Source organism: Harmonia axyridis, chromosome 3 (assembly GCF_914767665.1).
Source record: "Harmonia axyridis chromosome 3, icHarAxyr1.1, whole genome shotgun sequence".
NCBI classification, from domain to species: Eukaryota; Metazoa; Arthropoda; class Insecta; order Coleoptera; family Coccinellidae; genus Harmonia; species Harmonia axyridis.
Window position 1 is genome coordinate 57,211,875 of NC_059503.1, and position 17,443 is coordinate 57,229,317.

A 17,443-nucleotide genomic window follows, 5' to 3' on the forward strand; every position below is an offset into this window, starting at 1 on the left:
TACTACAAAAATTTTCTTGACAGTTTTGTGATTGGTTAACTCAGTTTAGTTTGAGCACGCGTCAAAGATGAAAACTAGAAAGGAAAAAATACCCTATGTATTACAGTTTAACAGGCGGCTGACAATGTAGATAGTATATCAAATTAATTTCACGGCATTCAGACAATTTTTCAATTCCGGAAAAAGTACCTCCCCGAGCGGGGCTCGAACCCGCAACCTCCGAATGACTAGTCCGACGCTCTCGCCGTTGAGCTATCGAGGAAGTTGAAGAGCGTCGGACTAGTAATTCGGAGGTTGCGGGTTCGAGCCCCGCTCGGGGAGGTACTTTTTCCGGAATTGAAAAATTGTCTGAATGCCATGAAATTAATTTAATATGTTATTAATATACAGACGTTAAACCATTATTAATGTAAAAAGTGATTCTGGACCTGATACTATGAAAGCCAATCACGCGCAATTCTGGTTCTGATAAGAAAACTAAAGTGGAGAAACTTGTTGAACATACCCTTCCGTTGCTGATGGCACCTCTACCAAAACATGCATTTCCCTGCCTTTCATTAACAATAAAATCAGTAGTGTTTTAGTACTTGCCCGGATATTGAGATTTCCACGAGGCTATTTAACACTTTGGGATAGATATTCAAGCAACGCCAAGGACAGAACAAGTACCCTTGAAAAAGGTGCCGTCTACAAACTTAAGTGTGATGATTACACTGTCAAATACATTGGAAGAACCATATTTCGTTCAGCGGCACTCTTTTAGCCCACAAGAGAATCGAGAATTTTGCTGCAGACCAGGCAAATAAGAAGAATTACATAGAGTTAGATTTCTTGGAAAATATTCATATTTAGGATGGAATATCGATGAACGATAATTGTTTGAACATACACACAAACTTAAATTTGAACAAAAACTACATCCCCCAGTTCAAGAGATTGTAATGACTTTTTTAGCATATACTGATTGCCGACTACCTGTTTGCTGACCTTGTTTACCTTATTCTCAATACCTCTATTTTGTTATTTTTATGACTATAATTTATGTTTTTATTCGTACATCGTTTCATTTTCCTTCATTCCTTGTTACTGTCTGGTTTTTTGTTTATACTCAGCTGGTCGCACGATTCGCAGACTGGTTGCTATTGATTTTGCATCCTTCGCTATCAACATTTTCGAGAACTTATGTTATGTCTCTTAGCTTTGATGGTGGAAACAAAATATTTTTGACGAGTAAGCGGCTGACATACTGAGGTCACGAATTGTTGCTCGAGTCACTCTTCCTTTTGGTTTTAGTGGTACTGAAGATGGCTGATAGTACCTTAAAAACGGAAACAAGTTATCGAACAAAACGATGTATGTTTGACCTGAATCGGATCATTTTAACTAAAATAATTAAAGCCTTGTTTTTCATGAAAAAATAATGGATTTCTTTTTACTACAGCTTATATCAAAATTTAAGGTGATTCGACTGATAGACAATTTTCCCATTTGTCTGTTCCAATATGAATGTTGAAACTGGGAAAATCATGATTCTATCTCAGCAAGTGAGCGTCATAAATATTTTCCGATCGGCACTTGTACAAATTGCTTCCAAGTGTTATGGTATAGTTGGTACATTCAAACGATGAACTTCCACTATCAACTTCCAAGAATGAATAATTCAATGTATGTCGCGTTTTTCTCCTTAACATGAACGAGGTACGTGACGATTCTGACCAATGCAGGGAAAAAAACGAAACGTACGATGGTCATACTCCGAAGATTGAGAGGATGGATTTTATCTTTCGGTCTATCTAAGGAGATCTGACGACCCAGTTATTCGAAAAATGTTCGTTGAATCGTGTCATTTCTCGTTTTTCAATGGTGACCAGTCTAGGACGTCTAGAAAAAGGTATGTGAGTTAATCGCATCCAGTATTAGACTCGAGTTTTTTTGAGATGAATAATTGGGTCACGTGTCTCGGTATTCAGTAAGATATCAAGGAAGTTCATGAGATGTAGATCCCCATTTCAGGTAAGTTTCAGCTCACCTGGATCGAATTTCGTTTATCATTTTCACTCGACCTGAACTTTAATATAAATTTGTTGATTCTCCTTTATAGTAACTGACAAAGAAACTGCAACACCCAGAAGGCGCTGTTCAAATTTTAATTTTTTTTGGTAAAACATTGAAAGGATAGCAAGGAGTAAATGATTGAATTTGGAGAAAAAAAATCGTAAAGGTTTTTCATGTAAACAATTTTTGTTAATTAAATATTGTAGTCGTTTTTAAATTTACAACGAACCAGCTGTTCGGGGAGATCCAAAGTCGATATTTAGTTGTTGTTGAAATGTCTAGAGCACGTGTACGCGGAATTCATCGCCAGCTAAGTGAATTTGAAAGAGGTCAAATTATTGGTTTACGGGAGGTGGGGTTGTCATTTCGAGAATTCACGTACGACCAGAAATCCAACTACTGTTATGAGATGTTATCAAGCGAGGTTTGATAATGCCCAGAATCGAAGAAGAGTAGGCACTGGACATCGTAGGAGCACAAATGAAGTTCAAGATCGATGTCTAAGACTTATGGACATTAGAGATCGATTTGCGACAACTCGATCTTCGGCTGATGAGTGTGGTTAGGAGAACAAGCCATCCTGTAACTTAGCTCTACACCTTCTTGTGTTACCTCTGGCGGTTGAGCATCGCCGGCAACGATTACGGTGGTGCAGAGAACGTCAACATTGGAATGTGGAATGGCATCAGGTCGTCTTTTCTGATGAATCTCGATTCTCTTTGGGTGCACATGATGGCCGAAGAAGGATTAGACGCCGTCGGGGAGAAAGACGTGAACCTCAGTTTGATCTTGAGCGTCATGTACACCGGACAGTAGGGGTTATGGTATGGGGTGCTATTGCACATGCAAGTTGGTTACCTTTAGCCTTTATTCGAGGTAACATGACAACGCTGCGTTACCTTCAAGAAATAGTGGAGCCATACGTTCTCCCTTGGCTTAACCGGCTCGAGAATCCAATATTTCAGCAAGATAATGCCCGACCTCATGTTGCCAAAGTTAGTTAAAACTTTTTCGAATCAACGCCTTGTGAATATTTTGCCATGGCCGCCCAGATCCCCCAAGCTGTCGCCCATAGAGCATGTTTGGGACATCATGGGTAGAAGGCTTGGTAATTTCGCCATCCCCCACAGACTTTGGCGGCTCTGAGACATGAAGTACAGCTAGCTTGGGATAGTATCCCTCAAGAAGAAATATACCATCTTATTGCATCGATGCCGAGAAGTGTTTGGGAGTGTAGAGATAATAGCGGTGGAAAAGCACATTATCAATAAATCTATTAAAAAAATTATAAACCTTTCGTTTTTTTCTCCAAATTTCAATCATTTACTCCTTGCTATACTATCTATGCTTCACCAAAAAAAAAAAAAAATTGAATTTTAACAGCTCCTTCTGGGTGTTGCAGTTTCTTTGTCAGTTAGTATACATTAGAATTTTTAATAACGACAACAAAATGTTATTCCAAAAATTTCAAATGGCCATTGTGAAGAAACTTTTTGGAATATAGAATCCAAATCGAGTAAACATCAATTTTTCATACAGCTGATCCACGGTTGAACTTAGGGTGATGATGCAATGAAGACATCATCACATCATCATCTACAACATATAAAAAATTTGAGCAAAGTCTCCGAAAGCCTTTTTATAATTTGTATTTATTTGTGTGTTGAAATTGAAATGAACTCTGTTTACCTTACAAACTCAGTAACAAAATTCCTGGAACAAGGAGACCACATCCATGGTTTGATGTCCTTCTCCAAGGAGTGGGTCATTATGTATTTCTCACTTTCTCCTTTGTTGTAATTACTACATGTCCCTTTTTCGTTGGTATCATGAGGCATGCTAAAAGGAAAATGATTGGTTAGGTAAGCTTATTCGGTGAACGGTGCATAAATATTTGATTGGTTATTTTCTTGGTGTTTTAAGAGGGATTACCACCACGTGGTTTTTCGCGTATCAGACAAACTTTGGTACCCATTCATTTCCTTTTTGGCGCTCCTGCGATGACCAAACTGTGTACGAAGTTATACATTCACTTCATTTTTTTTTTCTGAGCAAATGAGTAGAAGACAACATGTCAGTGCTTTGTACAAAGTAAATATCATCAACTTCAAAAACGAAAAGTTACCAGAATTTTTATATGTTTTTTTTCATTCACAAATCGAAAATATTTCTTCCATTAGATCATTGTTTGAGGATTTTATATGGAAACCTCATAGAAATCGGTGATTTGTAAGAAGAAATATCGCTAATTTCTTTTTGAACTGAGCAACCACGTGGTGGTGTTCCCTCTTAAAATGAATCTTACTTCAAAGTGTGTCCAATTTCATGTGCTATTGTATATGTTGTCGGCAGTCCTTTATCTACAGCAACAGCACAACTTTCGGTGGAGCACATGGATCCCATTCTTGCAACTCCAAGAGTAACACCCTCCTCCCATTCTTGCCTAGTATGAAAAAAACAATTTAGAGAATGTATTCTCCATTTCTTTTTTATTCTTCAAATTTTTTTAACTGACCTGGTCAATAATACAGCTACGTCATGGTTGGAATGGGCTGTATTGGCAGTTCTCCATCTGCAGAATTTGGCCAAGGTACCTGCAACATTCCAAACTGACGAACGAAAAAAAAATAAAGTTTCAGATTTACCTTGAGATGATGGTGATTGAAAATCTTGTTTTTTCAATATCTTTATTTCCATGACGGATACTGAAATTGCGTTTCCTATACTTGGATGCTTGTATAAACGGGAGGTCTGGGGAAATAATGAATCATAGAGGTAGAAATTTCTACAGAAGAACTTTTTACCTGTGCCATAAGGGTAAGAATGTAATGGTGGAGCTCGTTTCCGTAGTATTCTATCATAGATCTATCTGCAACGACTAAAACTTTTACGTAATACTGAGATGGTTCGATTTCTTCGTTTTCCTCGTCTCCTTCTAACATTATATAGTCTTCTTCTTCTTCGCGTTTCTTCCTGATATGAATACTTTGATTACCTATTTTGGAGAATTTGGTGGTGCTGCGTTTCACTAGGTTATGGATTGGATTATGGAGGTCGAGAGCTATTGGGAACTCTTCTTCAGTTTCACTGTTGATATCTTCCTCAGTCACTGAAAAAATATGGAGCATTATTTTATGGATAGCTAAAAAAAATCATCTATTCATCTCAGTTGCATCATTGCAAGTCTCCAATACTCTTCTCTTTAGAGATGCATCCAAGTCAAAAAAAAAATCAAACTTTTTATGTAAAAAAGTTCGACTTGACTTGATTTCTGTATCTTTAGGTTTGGTTTGAAATCAAACTTCTTCAAACAGTTTTGAGTTTGAATATCATATTGCGCAACGTGTCTGAACCTGTATTCTGCTACTCCATGAATTAGTTATAGTTCATATTTAGAAGTATATGCCAAACTTGTTTCGTTTTTTTTTTCAAGTCTGTATGTTGTACGTTGTGTCTGAACTCGAAATGTCTGAACTGAACTTTTTTCATGTAGCTCATGCTTGAGTCTGATTTTGAAGATTTACTCCCTCCCCCTTCTAAAAACTATCAGAAAAAAATCTGTAGACCAGGCATAATTAGAAAGAAATGAACAGATTTTTTTTTATGTTGCGGCAGGCGATTCCTCAACAATGAAAATTGAAAAGTGCAAATTATGTAGAAATAATGAACAAGTATAATATGCCAATAGTGGAATAAGATCTTTGACGACATTTGATGAAGAGCCACAAAAATTGTATGAAGAATAATTTTCACAGGAAGCAACACCTTCTTGATCAAGTAATATTTGTGATAGTACATAAAACATAAACGTTAAACATAAAACGTTGGATCCAAAATAGTCAAAATAGTTTTTAGATGGAAGCTCCTTTATTCTTTAAATGAAAAATATGCGGTTTATTTTATGGTAGTTGTAATTATTATTAGCATTCATTTAATTTTAATGAAATACTGAAGTAAGAACTTTACTTCCCACGACTGAGCTACCGAGGAAGTTGAAGTTTCAACCGCATATCGAGTAACCGCTTCTCCCGGAATCGAATGTTAGTATAGGCTCAGATAATTACAAGCATTCGAATTCGATTGAGATGAGATTCCGCAAATCGATGTCAAATACCGAAAATGATGATGAATAAATTATTATTATTATTAAAAGTTTCATCGAGCATCATTCAAAATCTCATGTCTTCAAAACCAGAAAAAATTCGAGCAGAACATAAAAAAAAAATTAATATTTCAGTGACCAAATAGATCCGATCGAGTTAAAATTCTGCTTGTTGATGAAGAACAATTTCGAGGTTTTCTCAAAATTTCGAGTTGGCTTCACTAGAGCCAATTCAAGTGGAATATCAATATTTTCGCGACAACACATGCATCCGAGTTGTTAATGATTTTGCGTATATAAACGGATTTACAATTTTGATATTGAAAAGAAAACGAATATATTTTAAGAGAAATAAATTAATGTTTATTTTATTGAAAATGTAAGGAACTCGAGATATTTGAGTTTTTGTAGTCACATGATGTCAGCAGATTCATTCATCGCGAGATTCATCGATAATCATGGGAGTTGTTCAAAAAAAATCACCACGCACCCTCTAAAACCAGCTTTTGTAATAATATCATGAAATTTCAATCTTGTGGTATTCACCGTTTAGAAGTTATGCGGAAAATTTTTTTTCAAATTTATCATATATATCTCCCTTAATATGCCATTTTTTGGGCCATAAGTTTATTTATCAAACTGTACTTATTCCTCAATTAACCCTCAGAAAACTCGGTACACATTTTTGACTCACCTTGTATATATTGAAATTATAAAATTATTAAATTAGTAATGCATCCTATACAACGTAAGGATTGTCAATTTGTGTACGACATAACCATTAAGTTTAACCGACGCATCCACCATTTTGGAACTTGTAAAACGGAACACTCAATTTTCTGAAAAAAAAGATCTGTTCAATTTTCAGGGCACAATCTTCTTTGATTAATTGATAATACAATGCATAATATAATGCAATATCCTTGGTACAGGAAGACTCGGCGCTTCAAATGATCTTATTAAAAAAATTTGGATCTGCATAATGCTTCCGCAAAATTTGCCGGCAAAATTGAATTTCGTTGAGGTGAATAATTATGCGAGTAATATTTTCGCACGTAAACAATTGCCATTGTTCACTAAGCAATGCAACATCGAAGATTTCTTAACAGAATTGACAAACTTGATTTTGTCAGAAACGTACCCATTTGGATAAAAACAGCCATATCTTTTTTCTTTGAATAACAAATGACTTGTGTGATACCTTTTTGAAATCACAATAAAATAGACAATTTATTGGTGTAAAGTGCAGCAGTAGCTAGGTACATTTTGGTTCCACTACGATGGGCTAAACTTCATGAACAAAATAATGCACTACCAAAATTTCCAATAAAAATATTTCTCATAGCCCCCCTTAAAATGTTCGGAGGATGCTTCATTTATTCCCATATGAAAGAATACAAAAAAAAGAAATACACATGATTGCAATAATAATGTAAAGGTTGAAATCATTCTTCAGCAAAATTTTACTGAAAAAATTAAACACAAAGGTGTGAAATTGTACCAACTTCCGGGAGATCATAAATGAAAAGGATAAATAACAATGGCCCCAATACGGACCCCCGATGAAGTACCAAATCATGTTACGCTACTGGAATTTGCCAAGCTCCGGTAATTTGTCAATTCATCGTACGTGGTTGGTCGCCGATAAATCCGCTACTGGAGCGCGAATCTAGAGGAAGGAACAGAGATAATTTTCGGGAAGATTTTCAATAATTGTTGAGACTTATGGAAAAATACGTACGTTGTTTTAGATTTCAGCCATTACTAGCTGAATTTCAGTTTTAAAATTCAATGTATCGGCGAGAATTGTGTTGGATTCTAGGTAAGTGTTCACATTAATATTTACATTCAACAATTAATAACCCCACCAGGAGGAACGGATTTATTTTGGAGCAGTAGCTTTTTGAGAGTTATCCATCTTGTAGAAACATATTTCAGGTTTAGTAAAATTCTTTCATGTGTCAATTAACTTCAATAAAACTCCTTCTCAGGTTTATATTATCATAAATGTAATTCAAGAGGGAGTTAAAAATTCAGGTTAATGTATTCTAATATCGTTGTTCATTTTCTAAAAGCAACTTTCTTGGGATTGGAACGTTACGAAGAACAACCTCCCTTGAGGAAACTCATAATTCATTATTAGATGTAGAACACGAAGCTGATGTCTTCACTATATTCTTCCAGTCGCAAATAAATCAAAAACTTTCCCATTTCCGTGTTTGACGTCCTAGAATGAATGATAGGATTGTTCCCAGAATGATTTTTACTCTTCTCGTACCCTAATGACCCTTACTCAGGTACTTTGCAAATGAGATATCTAACTTAATGGCCTCTCCATCCCACCGTGGGTCTGCACCCCGCCCATTGTATTAAAACGAATTGAGAAATCCAGTTGGCAGAACTTTATAACCTCTAAACGTTGATGAACTCATACCATCGAAATAATCGAGGTTAATGTTGAGTTATGGTCATAACATAACGATGGGATATTTTCGCTGACGTAGCATCCATTAGATTAGGATAAACGGCGAAGAAGGTGCGTCGACCATAAACTAGCGCTGGTACATTAGCTGGATTAGGTATACAAGCTACCATTTTGCATAATGGGCTAGTTGTTGCTCATCCGCACCGCACATAAGTTTTGAATCGTTTTGACATTCATCAATATTTCTTCAGAGTAGGTGTTAAGATTTATTTCGTGAATGTTTCTTCACAGCGTTTGATCAGTACGTTGTTTCCAGTATAAGAGGAATAGTTGAGTTTGTTTTTTGCACTTGTTCCTGAAAGTATTGCTCTATCATTTTATCACAATAATAATAATAATGCTCATTCAAAAACAATAAGTACAAATTGAAAATAAACTTTGAGTTATCTCTGGAATAACTATTTACAGCTATAAAATAAAAATTTGATTCTGACGGCAGCAACAAATGAAATACGGCTGTTTCCACCATTATTCCACAATCAAATTCGGGTATTTGATCTGATTTGGGAAATTTTTCTCATAAACACTCATCTCATCTCAAAAGACTACTAATTCAATTCATGAAAAGTTTATAATTCTGTTGATACATGTTTGATCAATTAACGAGTTTTTATTTTTTCTTTCTTTCTTATTTCTCTTATATTCCGTGATATTTTTGACTGAAGTCTTGGAGCTATGTATTTACAGCATCGTTGTCCTATTCTCTTTTCCACTCTTGGTCTTTCATAATAGTACTGTTTTGTTCTGGTTGAATATTTAGGTTATTTCAGTATTAAAACAATTTTTTTCTGCTAAGTGCTTACTACTATTTCAATAGCACAATTTCTCTATGACAAATTCGTCGATTTTGTCCGTCCTATACACGATTACTTTCGAATGAAAGAATCTTGAGACTTGAAGATTCGGATCTCGCTGGGGCTGCAGCCCCAGAAATATTATTAAATATTATCAAATAACCCTTGAATGTGAATTCAAGAAGGAATTATCAATAATTCCCGATTCGAAACTTAGTGGAATATCGGTACTTTCCCAATATTATGTGCAGTTATTTGCTAACATATCTTATTATGCGCAATATCTTGTACGTTATCATTATCAACGGCCACGTCGAAGGGAACTTAATCTACCCATCCACCCTCAAGAGACTGAAAACATTATTTTGATTTTTGAATTTGATATTGAGAATGAACTAAATATCATATAGACTTCTTATTATCTTCAGTATTCAACTCAGTTCACAATACGAATTTTTAAATGAATTTTTTTTCAATTCCGACAACCCAGACCGCATTTTCAGCAAAATTTTTGACAATTTTGCTTGTTGACGAAGCCTAAAAAATTAAAATATCCTTTTTCTGTAATGTTGTGCAACAAGTGGGGAAAGTTGAACTTTTCTCACGATTGTGGAAATTTGTGGCACGAGCCTGAAAAGCGAGTTAGAGAAAGGAGTTTCTCTAAATATTGCACACTATACTGTTCCTACAAGTGAACAATTTCAAGTAATACAAGTTATATTGTCCTGATTCAATTCAAAATTGCCTTCGTTGACAGTATCTGTTCAATTCTTGCATTTCCATAGAAACGACTTTTAAAAAACCCAATGTTATTGGCCTATGAAGCGAGGTGTGGGCAAAGTGCTGTGAGGAATAATATTTCTCACAGTATGAGCAATGAATAGTTTTGAAATTCAGTAAGCTATGAAGAATACGCTACTTTTTATAGCTGTTGTAGGAAAAGGAGATTTTTTCAAAAAAACCAACGGGTGGTCCTTGAACGAATTGAGAGAATCTACGACGATGTGAATGATCGGCTTCAATTGTTGCACCAGTTGATCCTGATTGTTGTGTATAACCTCAATTGTTGAGAACGTCGAGGTTCTGACAAGGATCTTCTTAAACACTATGGTTTGTGGCTGCGATGTTTTCACTTGGAACTTGGAACACGTGTTGATGTTGGCACATTATGTTCCGAGTCTGTCAACTCAAATTTATTCACCAAATTCAAAATAGCGGCTTTAGGAGGTCTGAAAATTTGCGAAATGTACCTTTAACAGATCCACCAAGTTCATAGTGAATTTTTATTATTTGAATGCAATTTTCGAGTGAATTTGTGTTCAAGTTTCTACTACATTTATGTTTAAAAATGAAATGACAAAACTATCATGTAGTTCCTATATGAACGAACATAGGTATTGAAAAAGAGAGTTCTTGTTGAAAAATTCTTAAGTGATCTCTTAGCTTTTGAGTATCGGCAATCCCAAGTTGGCATCACCAAAATCATCTTGAATAAAATCGTCAAAATCTAATCACTGAACTCACCAGTATTTCTAGACATCCTGGCAAAAAGATATTTCTCAAATACTTCAGAATCATTAAATCAAAAAAGTGAATTGGTGATTCAATAATTCATGCCATCTAAATTCACCTCGAATAATTTCCGAATCAACGGAATTCCTGATATTTGATTCGAAATTCGACAAAAATAACTATGGAATCGAATAAAGTAGAATTGTATTTGCTATTCGAATTTATCACAATAAATTGGAACTAACTGCGCCATAATAAGAAATGATGTATGTATTATTTTTTGTATTTTTGATGAAAAAACTAGGTAAAAAGTAACTGGTAATGTTAATTCCGATACAAACAAAAAAAATTATTAATCAGACTAATGATGTTTTTAAGTCGATACTATCGTGCCTGTACTACATTCCTCAGCGTTATCAAGGGCAAACAAATCGCTTAATTATATCAACTATCTGCTAATCAATCAATTTAGAACGATCTTGGCCAGACTTGTCACTTGATATTTATCTGGATCGAAAATACTGGTAAGACATTCTTGTGTGTTCTTTGCAAGGACTTCTCGGACGGTCGATCAACCTTAAGCGACGACTAGAACTTCTTTTGGAGCGACGAGTGCGGAGAAGTGGAACGGATGCCGTCTACCAGTCGAAGGACCAGCTAGGTGGCCAGCGCCATGCTGTCTGGGATATTAAGACGGAGAGAGTGATATTCGAGAAGTCTTCGCGGTGAAGCGCTCTTGATTTACTATGGTTGATATTATATCTTTTGAATCCTACGACATAGTTTTTCCGCTTAACAAAGTAGTTTTTTGAAGGAAATGATCAATCTACGAGTACGTTGATATTATTAGAACTCGTTATTGCATAAAGGATTGCACAACAGTTTGTTAACAAAGTGCAAAGGCGAGTAATCGCCAAGCGATGTCTACCTTTACAGAATAGTCTACAAATTAATGTTGTAACAGTTTGAGTTTTTCAAATTTCATATAAATAAAAGAAATCTTGACAAAAATATGGATTATTCCTGACTGAATACTGGACAAGGAGAATGAAATAATAATAATAATGTGCATATGCAACCAAGCCTTCAAAAAACACACAAATCTTTTATGACATATTTTGACTATAAGAAGGCCTTCGACTCTATTTCACATGGGTGGCTGACAAAAGTTTTGGAAATATACAAGATCGATCCAATTGCAATGAATTTTCTGAAGTGTGCAATGTGCAACTGAAGAACGAATATCGAACTCTCTACGGCGAACATAACTACTAAAGAGATTCCAATAAATAGGGGAATTTTCTAAGGAGATTCATTGAGTCCCTTATGATTCTGCTTGGCGCTGAACCCCCTTTCTAAACAACTGAATGCTACTGAAAAAGGTTTAAATGTCAAAGGAAATAGAAATACTATTGTACTCAATCATTTGCTGTACATGGATGACCTAAAACTTATAACAGGCAACAAAAACCACTTACAAATTGTGGTCAAACTGGTGGAAAATTTTTCGAAAGACGTGGGGATGAAATTCGGACTGGAAAAGTCGTACTTTTAGCGTAGTGCGAGGAAATATCCAAGATGTACCGATCGCTCTTTCCAATGGATATGAGATAGAAGCAATGAAATCGGACGATCTTTATAAATACCTAGGAATGAAACAAAACCGACGAATAAACCATCAAAAAAATGAAGGAAGACTTAACAACTGAGTTTATTAGGAGAATCAACAAAATTTTAAAAAAAAACCTCAACAGCAAGAACATGACGAGAGCTATCAATACATATGCATGTTCAATTCTAACATACTCTTTTGATATAATTCCATGGAGCAAAACAGATATAGAAAACCTGCAACGCAAAATGAGGACCTTGATGACGAAAGCACACAAGCTCTATCCGAAAAGAAGCATTGAGAGGACGACACTGCCGAGGAATAAAGGAGGCAGAGGTCTGCTAGACATCATGGGCAACTTGCCCATGGGCAAATTGAATGCCTACGAACATACTTCAGAGACAAATTAGTCACGTCAGAGGTCTACAAAGTACTGTGTCAAGCAGACGAATCAACTGAACAAGAAGTAATTGTCATACAACCACCAGACAATCCAAGAAAAATTGCAAAGATGGAGAGAAAAGCCCCTACATGGACGATATTTTAATGAGGTGAACCAGGATCATGTCGACATTGAAGCGTCGAACTATTGGCTCACATCAGGTGCGATTTATCCATAAACGGAAGGATTTCTTTTAGCCATCCAAGATCAAGTGATCTCAACGAGAAACTACTGCAAGCATATCATAAAAGATCGAACTATTACTGACGATCGATGCCATTATGGGTGTCTAACGAATGAGAAATTCCAACATATCACGGGAGGATGTCAAATGTTTGCAGGAAATGAATATAAAGAAAGACACGATGCAATAGGAAAGATACTGCACCAAGAAATGACAACCAAATTAAAACTAATTCATTCTGAAAAAGTGCCATACTACAAGTACCAACCGGAAACCATCCTGGAAAACGAACGCTATAAACTGTACTGGGATCGTACAGTTTTGACTGATAAAACAGTCCCTGACAAAAGGCCAGATATACTGCTAGTGGATAAACATCAAAAGACAGCAATACTCATCGACGTATCAATACCAAATAACAACAACATGCGTCAAAAAGAGGTCGAAAAAATTTCAAAATATCGGGACCTCGAATTTCAAAAAAAGCGGCAGTGGGGAATGTTATCGAGAACTATTCCAATTATCATCACAACAACAGGAATAGTACCAAAAAACCTCAAGAGAAATATCAAGCAACTAGGACTTAGTGAGTATATTTGTGATATGTATAATGCAAAAAGCTGTTCTTTTAGGTACTGCAAGGACGGTGAGAAAATTCCTAGGACCAGAAGTTCGACGAGAACCAGGGGGACCACAAGGACCGGACACGACCGAGCTCTACCCTTCTGATATTTTAAATATCTGGGATTGAGTGAATGTTGCTCTTAGCGAGGAGTGAGAAGCCGACGGCGAGGAGAAATCCTACGCGTATAGGCAAAAGTCGGGATGTTAATATTCAAAATGAACATAAATAAAATGGGAAGAGGGGAGAGATCTATCTGAAGAACTGTTTCTAAAAAAAAAATATGAGGACTCATATATTAAGATTTGTACCAGCTAAATACCTTTTAAGACTAAGCTTAAACGAACCGAGAGACGGCTTTTGAATTATTTCTGTTGGAACAAGATTCCAAAATTACGGAAAACACGCTGAAAAACTATTATGGGAAAAATTGGTGAGATGTGCAGCTATTCTCAAAGTGAAATTATCAAGCGCTCTTGTCTGACGAACGGCATCTCCAAGAAATCGCAGATTGCAATGTAAATACATAGGTCCCGCGATTCCTAAACATTCTACCCCAAGAGCATCGTGTGCCAAATGCGGCGTTGTTTGATGGTCAATGAATTTAGGTCTTGTTTGAATTAACTGACGTGATTGAACTTCCTTAGATTGTTGATAAATTTGACACCAGCATTCTGCTAGCGTTCAACTGATTCATCGTTAGACCCATAAAAGCAACATCGGCTTAATTAAGTATAGGGAGTAAAAGTAAAAAAAAAAAAAATCAAAATCAATACTTTGAAGTAAAACCGTTTCTCATTATAATAAATATATTTTGTTTTGTTCGTGTTTATCATTGGTATTTCGATAATATCACAGTTGAGTGTAAGAGTAGTATTTTACTAAACTCTGCCACTTTTTCATAATGTCATTGTAATTCTGTGTTCTGTTTCAATAAAGACAATAATTAGTATTAGTAGTGTAGTAGTCACCCGACCAAACAACATATAGCGATTTTTTTTCAAATCACAGACATTTATTTGTGTCCTAAATATTTCATGTCATCTAGTTATCGATCTATTTCTGTTCGAGTTTTATTTTTATTTCGGAAACAAACTCTCACTAGTCCTTGAACGCGTTCGAAACGCATAAAATTTCTCTTGCAATATGTTTGTTTACGGATCGTTAATTCGTCTGCCAAAATTATTGGACTGTGAGGAGACTGATTCGATAATTTCAAAGGGGACAGTTCTGTTTTATGATCGACATATGCTATGTGTAATATTTCGACATTTTAAAATAGGAATAGAACAAGAAGACTTGTTGCTATCGAACATTCTCTAATTTCTCTAACTAGACGGAGTGGTAAATGTGGAAAAAGACAATTCTGTGGATTCGTTATTTCTTTAGTATTTTTATTTTTATTTTATATATCGTTTGCTCCAAATTCTGTCACTCACTATAGTGAGGAGATCTCAAAATCCCTTTGGGCTAGAAGAAAATGACTGGCACATTCTCTAGCTCGTTTTTGAGATAATTAATTTGGTGGAAACTACAACCTTTTAAGTTCGACTGTTTTCAACCTACATACATATATAAAGGGAAATTGGAAAATGGAGTGAAATTGGAAATTCTCATAACTTCTTTATAACTGGTGCTATGAACATGAAACAGAAACATTCTACAAGCACTTTGTTGGGTAGAATCCATTGGTGTGATCCTTTGTTTTTCAATTTTTTTATTGCAATCAAATTAAGAGTTATAATGAAGGGTGTTTTTTTAGAGCTATAGAACTTTAAATTGCAATAAAACAACGATGGATTATTCGATTGACATGAATTTTATTTATCCGCAAGATAATCTTGTGGCATTACATTTCAAATATGATTTCTGGCATATGACCGCCACGGTTGGCTCGGATGAGGTCCAATCTGGACGTTCAATTTTCGATTACTTTTTCGAACATTTGTGGCCGTATATCGGCAATAACACGGCGAATGTTGTCTTCCAAATGATCAAGGGTTTGTGGCTTATCCGCATAGACCAATGACTTTACATAGCCCCACAGAAAGTAGTCTAGCGGTGTTAAAATCAAAAGATCTTGGAGGCCAATTCACAGGTCCAAAACGTGAAATTAGGCGGTCACCAAACATGTCTTTCAATAAATCGATTGTGGCACGAGCTGTGTGACATGTTGCGCCGTCTTGTTGGAACCACAGCTCCTGGACATCATGGTTGTTCAATTCAGGAATGAAAAAGTAAGTAATTATGGCTCTATACCGATCACCATTCACCATTGACTGTAACGTTCTGGCCATCATCGTTTGTGAAGAAGTATGGACCAATGATTACACTAGCCCATAAAGCGCACCGAACAGTCAGTTTTTCTGGATGTAACGGTGTTTCGACATACACTTGAGGATTAGCTTCACTCCAAATGCAGCAGTTTTGTTTGTTGATATAGTCATTCAACCAGAAGTGCGCTTCATCGCTAAACAAAATAAAATGGACGTAGTGCGCGATACGTATTCCGCACAGAACCATTATTTTCGAAATAAAATTACACTATTTTCAAGCGTTGTTCAGGCGTGAGTCTATTCATGATGAATTGCCAAACCAATCTGAGAATAAATCACTTGACAGCTGTTAAATCGGTCACCATCTTGAACAGTAATGCCAACATAAAGTTATATACCTCGAAAAAAACACCCTTTATTTAAATCGTTCTTATGTTTCATATTCTGAAAGATTTTGAATTAATTCTATAATAAGTTGTGGACTAATCTATAAAGGTCGATAGGAAGATATCGATTTGAGATATGCTGGACGATTGCACTTTTTTGATGAGATTGTTGTACAACCTTTTATGTAATACTACTTATAAGTCGCATCTTATGGCATATCTGTATAAGATAAGCCAAACAAGCCGTTCAACTTGGAACTAATCGAATTCAGCACTAACCACTAACTGAAAAATACATTTTCAATAAACTCAACCAAGACAACTCTTGACCATATATGAAGAGGAGCAAAAAATTCGCAGGAATTTTGATGTTGCATAATCCTGTCCTACCGGAAATGTACCATTTCAATGCATTGGCCACCCAATGGCCAAAAGTCGGGAACAGAATACAGAACCGTGGTAATACTATATAAGGAACTACTCTCGGATGACATAACTTCGTGAATCTGAGCAGCATAAGGATTACACAAAGGACCCGATAAAAAACGAAAACAAGAACTAAAACAATAAGGTCGTAAAATTTTTTATTTTTTTCATTGCCAAAAGGATTGGACCGCTGGCTTATGCGAATGCTCTTTGCAATACGTACTCCCAAGCAGGTGTTGACCCCCTGGCTGTATAATTCAATTCGGAAAAAACAGGACCGTATCGATAATAATTTGACACATAAAAATCTCCTTTTAATTGTAGAATATTCGTTCTATTCTTCAGTTTGTCAGTGAGTCAGAATAAACTATATTTGAAGGGTCTATAAATATTATAATGAATAAAAAGAGTGGTTTGAAAGTTATGGGTGATTAAGGAAATTTACAAAATCAATCAAACACTTTGTATCTTGATCATAAAGAGAGATAAACCGTTCAAATAAAGATTATTCTGACTCGCCTCAGTGTCCTCTATCTACTCTATTCTT

At 35.7% G+C, this 17,443-nt stretch overlaps 1 protein-coding gene and 1 non-coding gene across 4 annotated transcripts in view; both read right to left on the reverse strand.

Annotated features, from left to right (window-relative positions):
* LOC123674481 (A disintegrin and metalloproteinase with thrombospondin motifs 9) overlaps positions 1 to 17,443 on the reverse strand; it is a 278,970-nt gene that overhangs the window by 38,386 nt on the left and 223,141 nt on the right. For all 3 annotated transcript variants that reach the window (XM_045609366.1, XM_045609364.1, XM_045609365.1), the window contains exons 8-12: positions 4,860 to 5,164; positions 4,701 to 4,806; positions 4,571 to 4,649; positions 4,361 to 4,498; positions 3,745 to 3,894 (exon numbers count right to left, since the gene is read on the reverse strand). In XM_045609366.1, coding sequence (XP_045465322.1) covers positions 3,745 to 3,894; positions 4,361 to 4,498; positions 4,571 to 4,649; positions 4,701 to 4,806; positions 4,860 to 5,164 — 778 coding nt within the window. The remainder of the gene's footprint in view (positions 1 to 3,744; positions 3,895 to 4,360; positions 4,499 to 4,570; positions 4,650 to 4,700; positions 4,807 to 4,859; positions 5,165 to 17,443) is intronic.
* Positions 190 to 262, reverse strand: Trnat-agu. The gene has a single exon. It is a non-coding gene; the product is annotated as a tRNA-Thr (tRNA).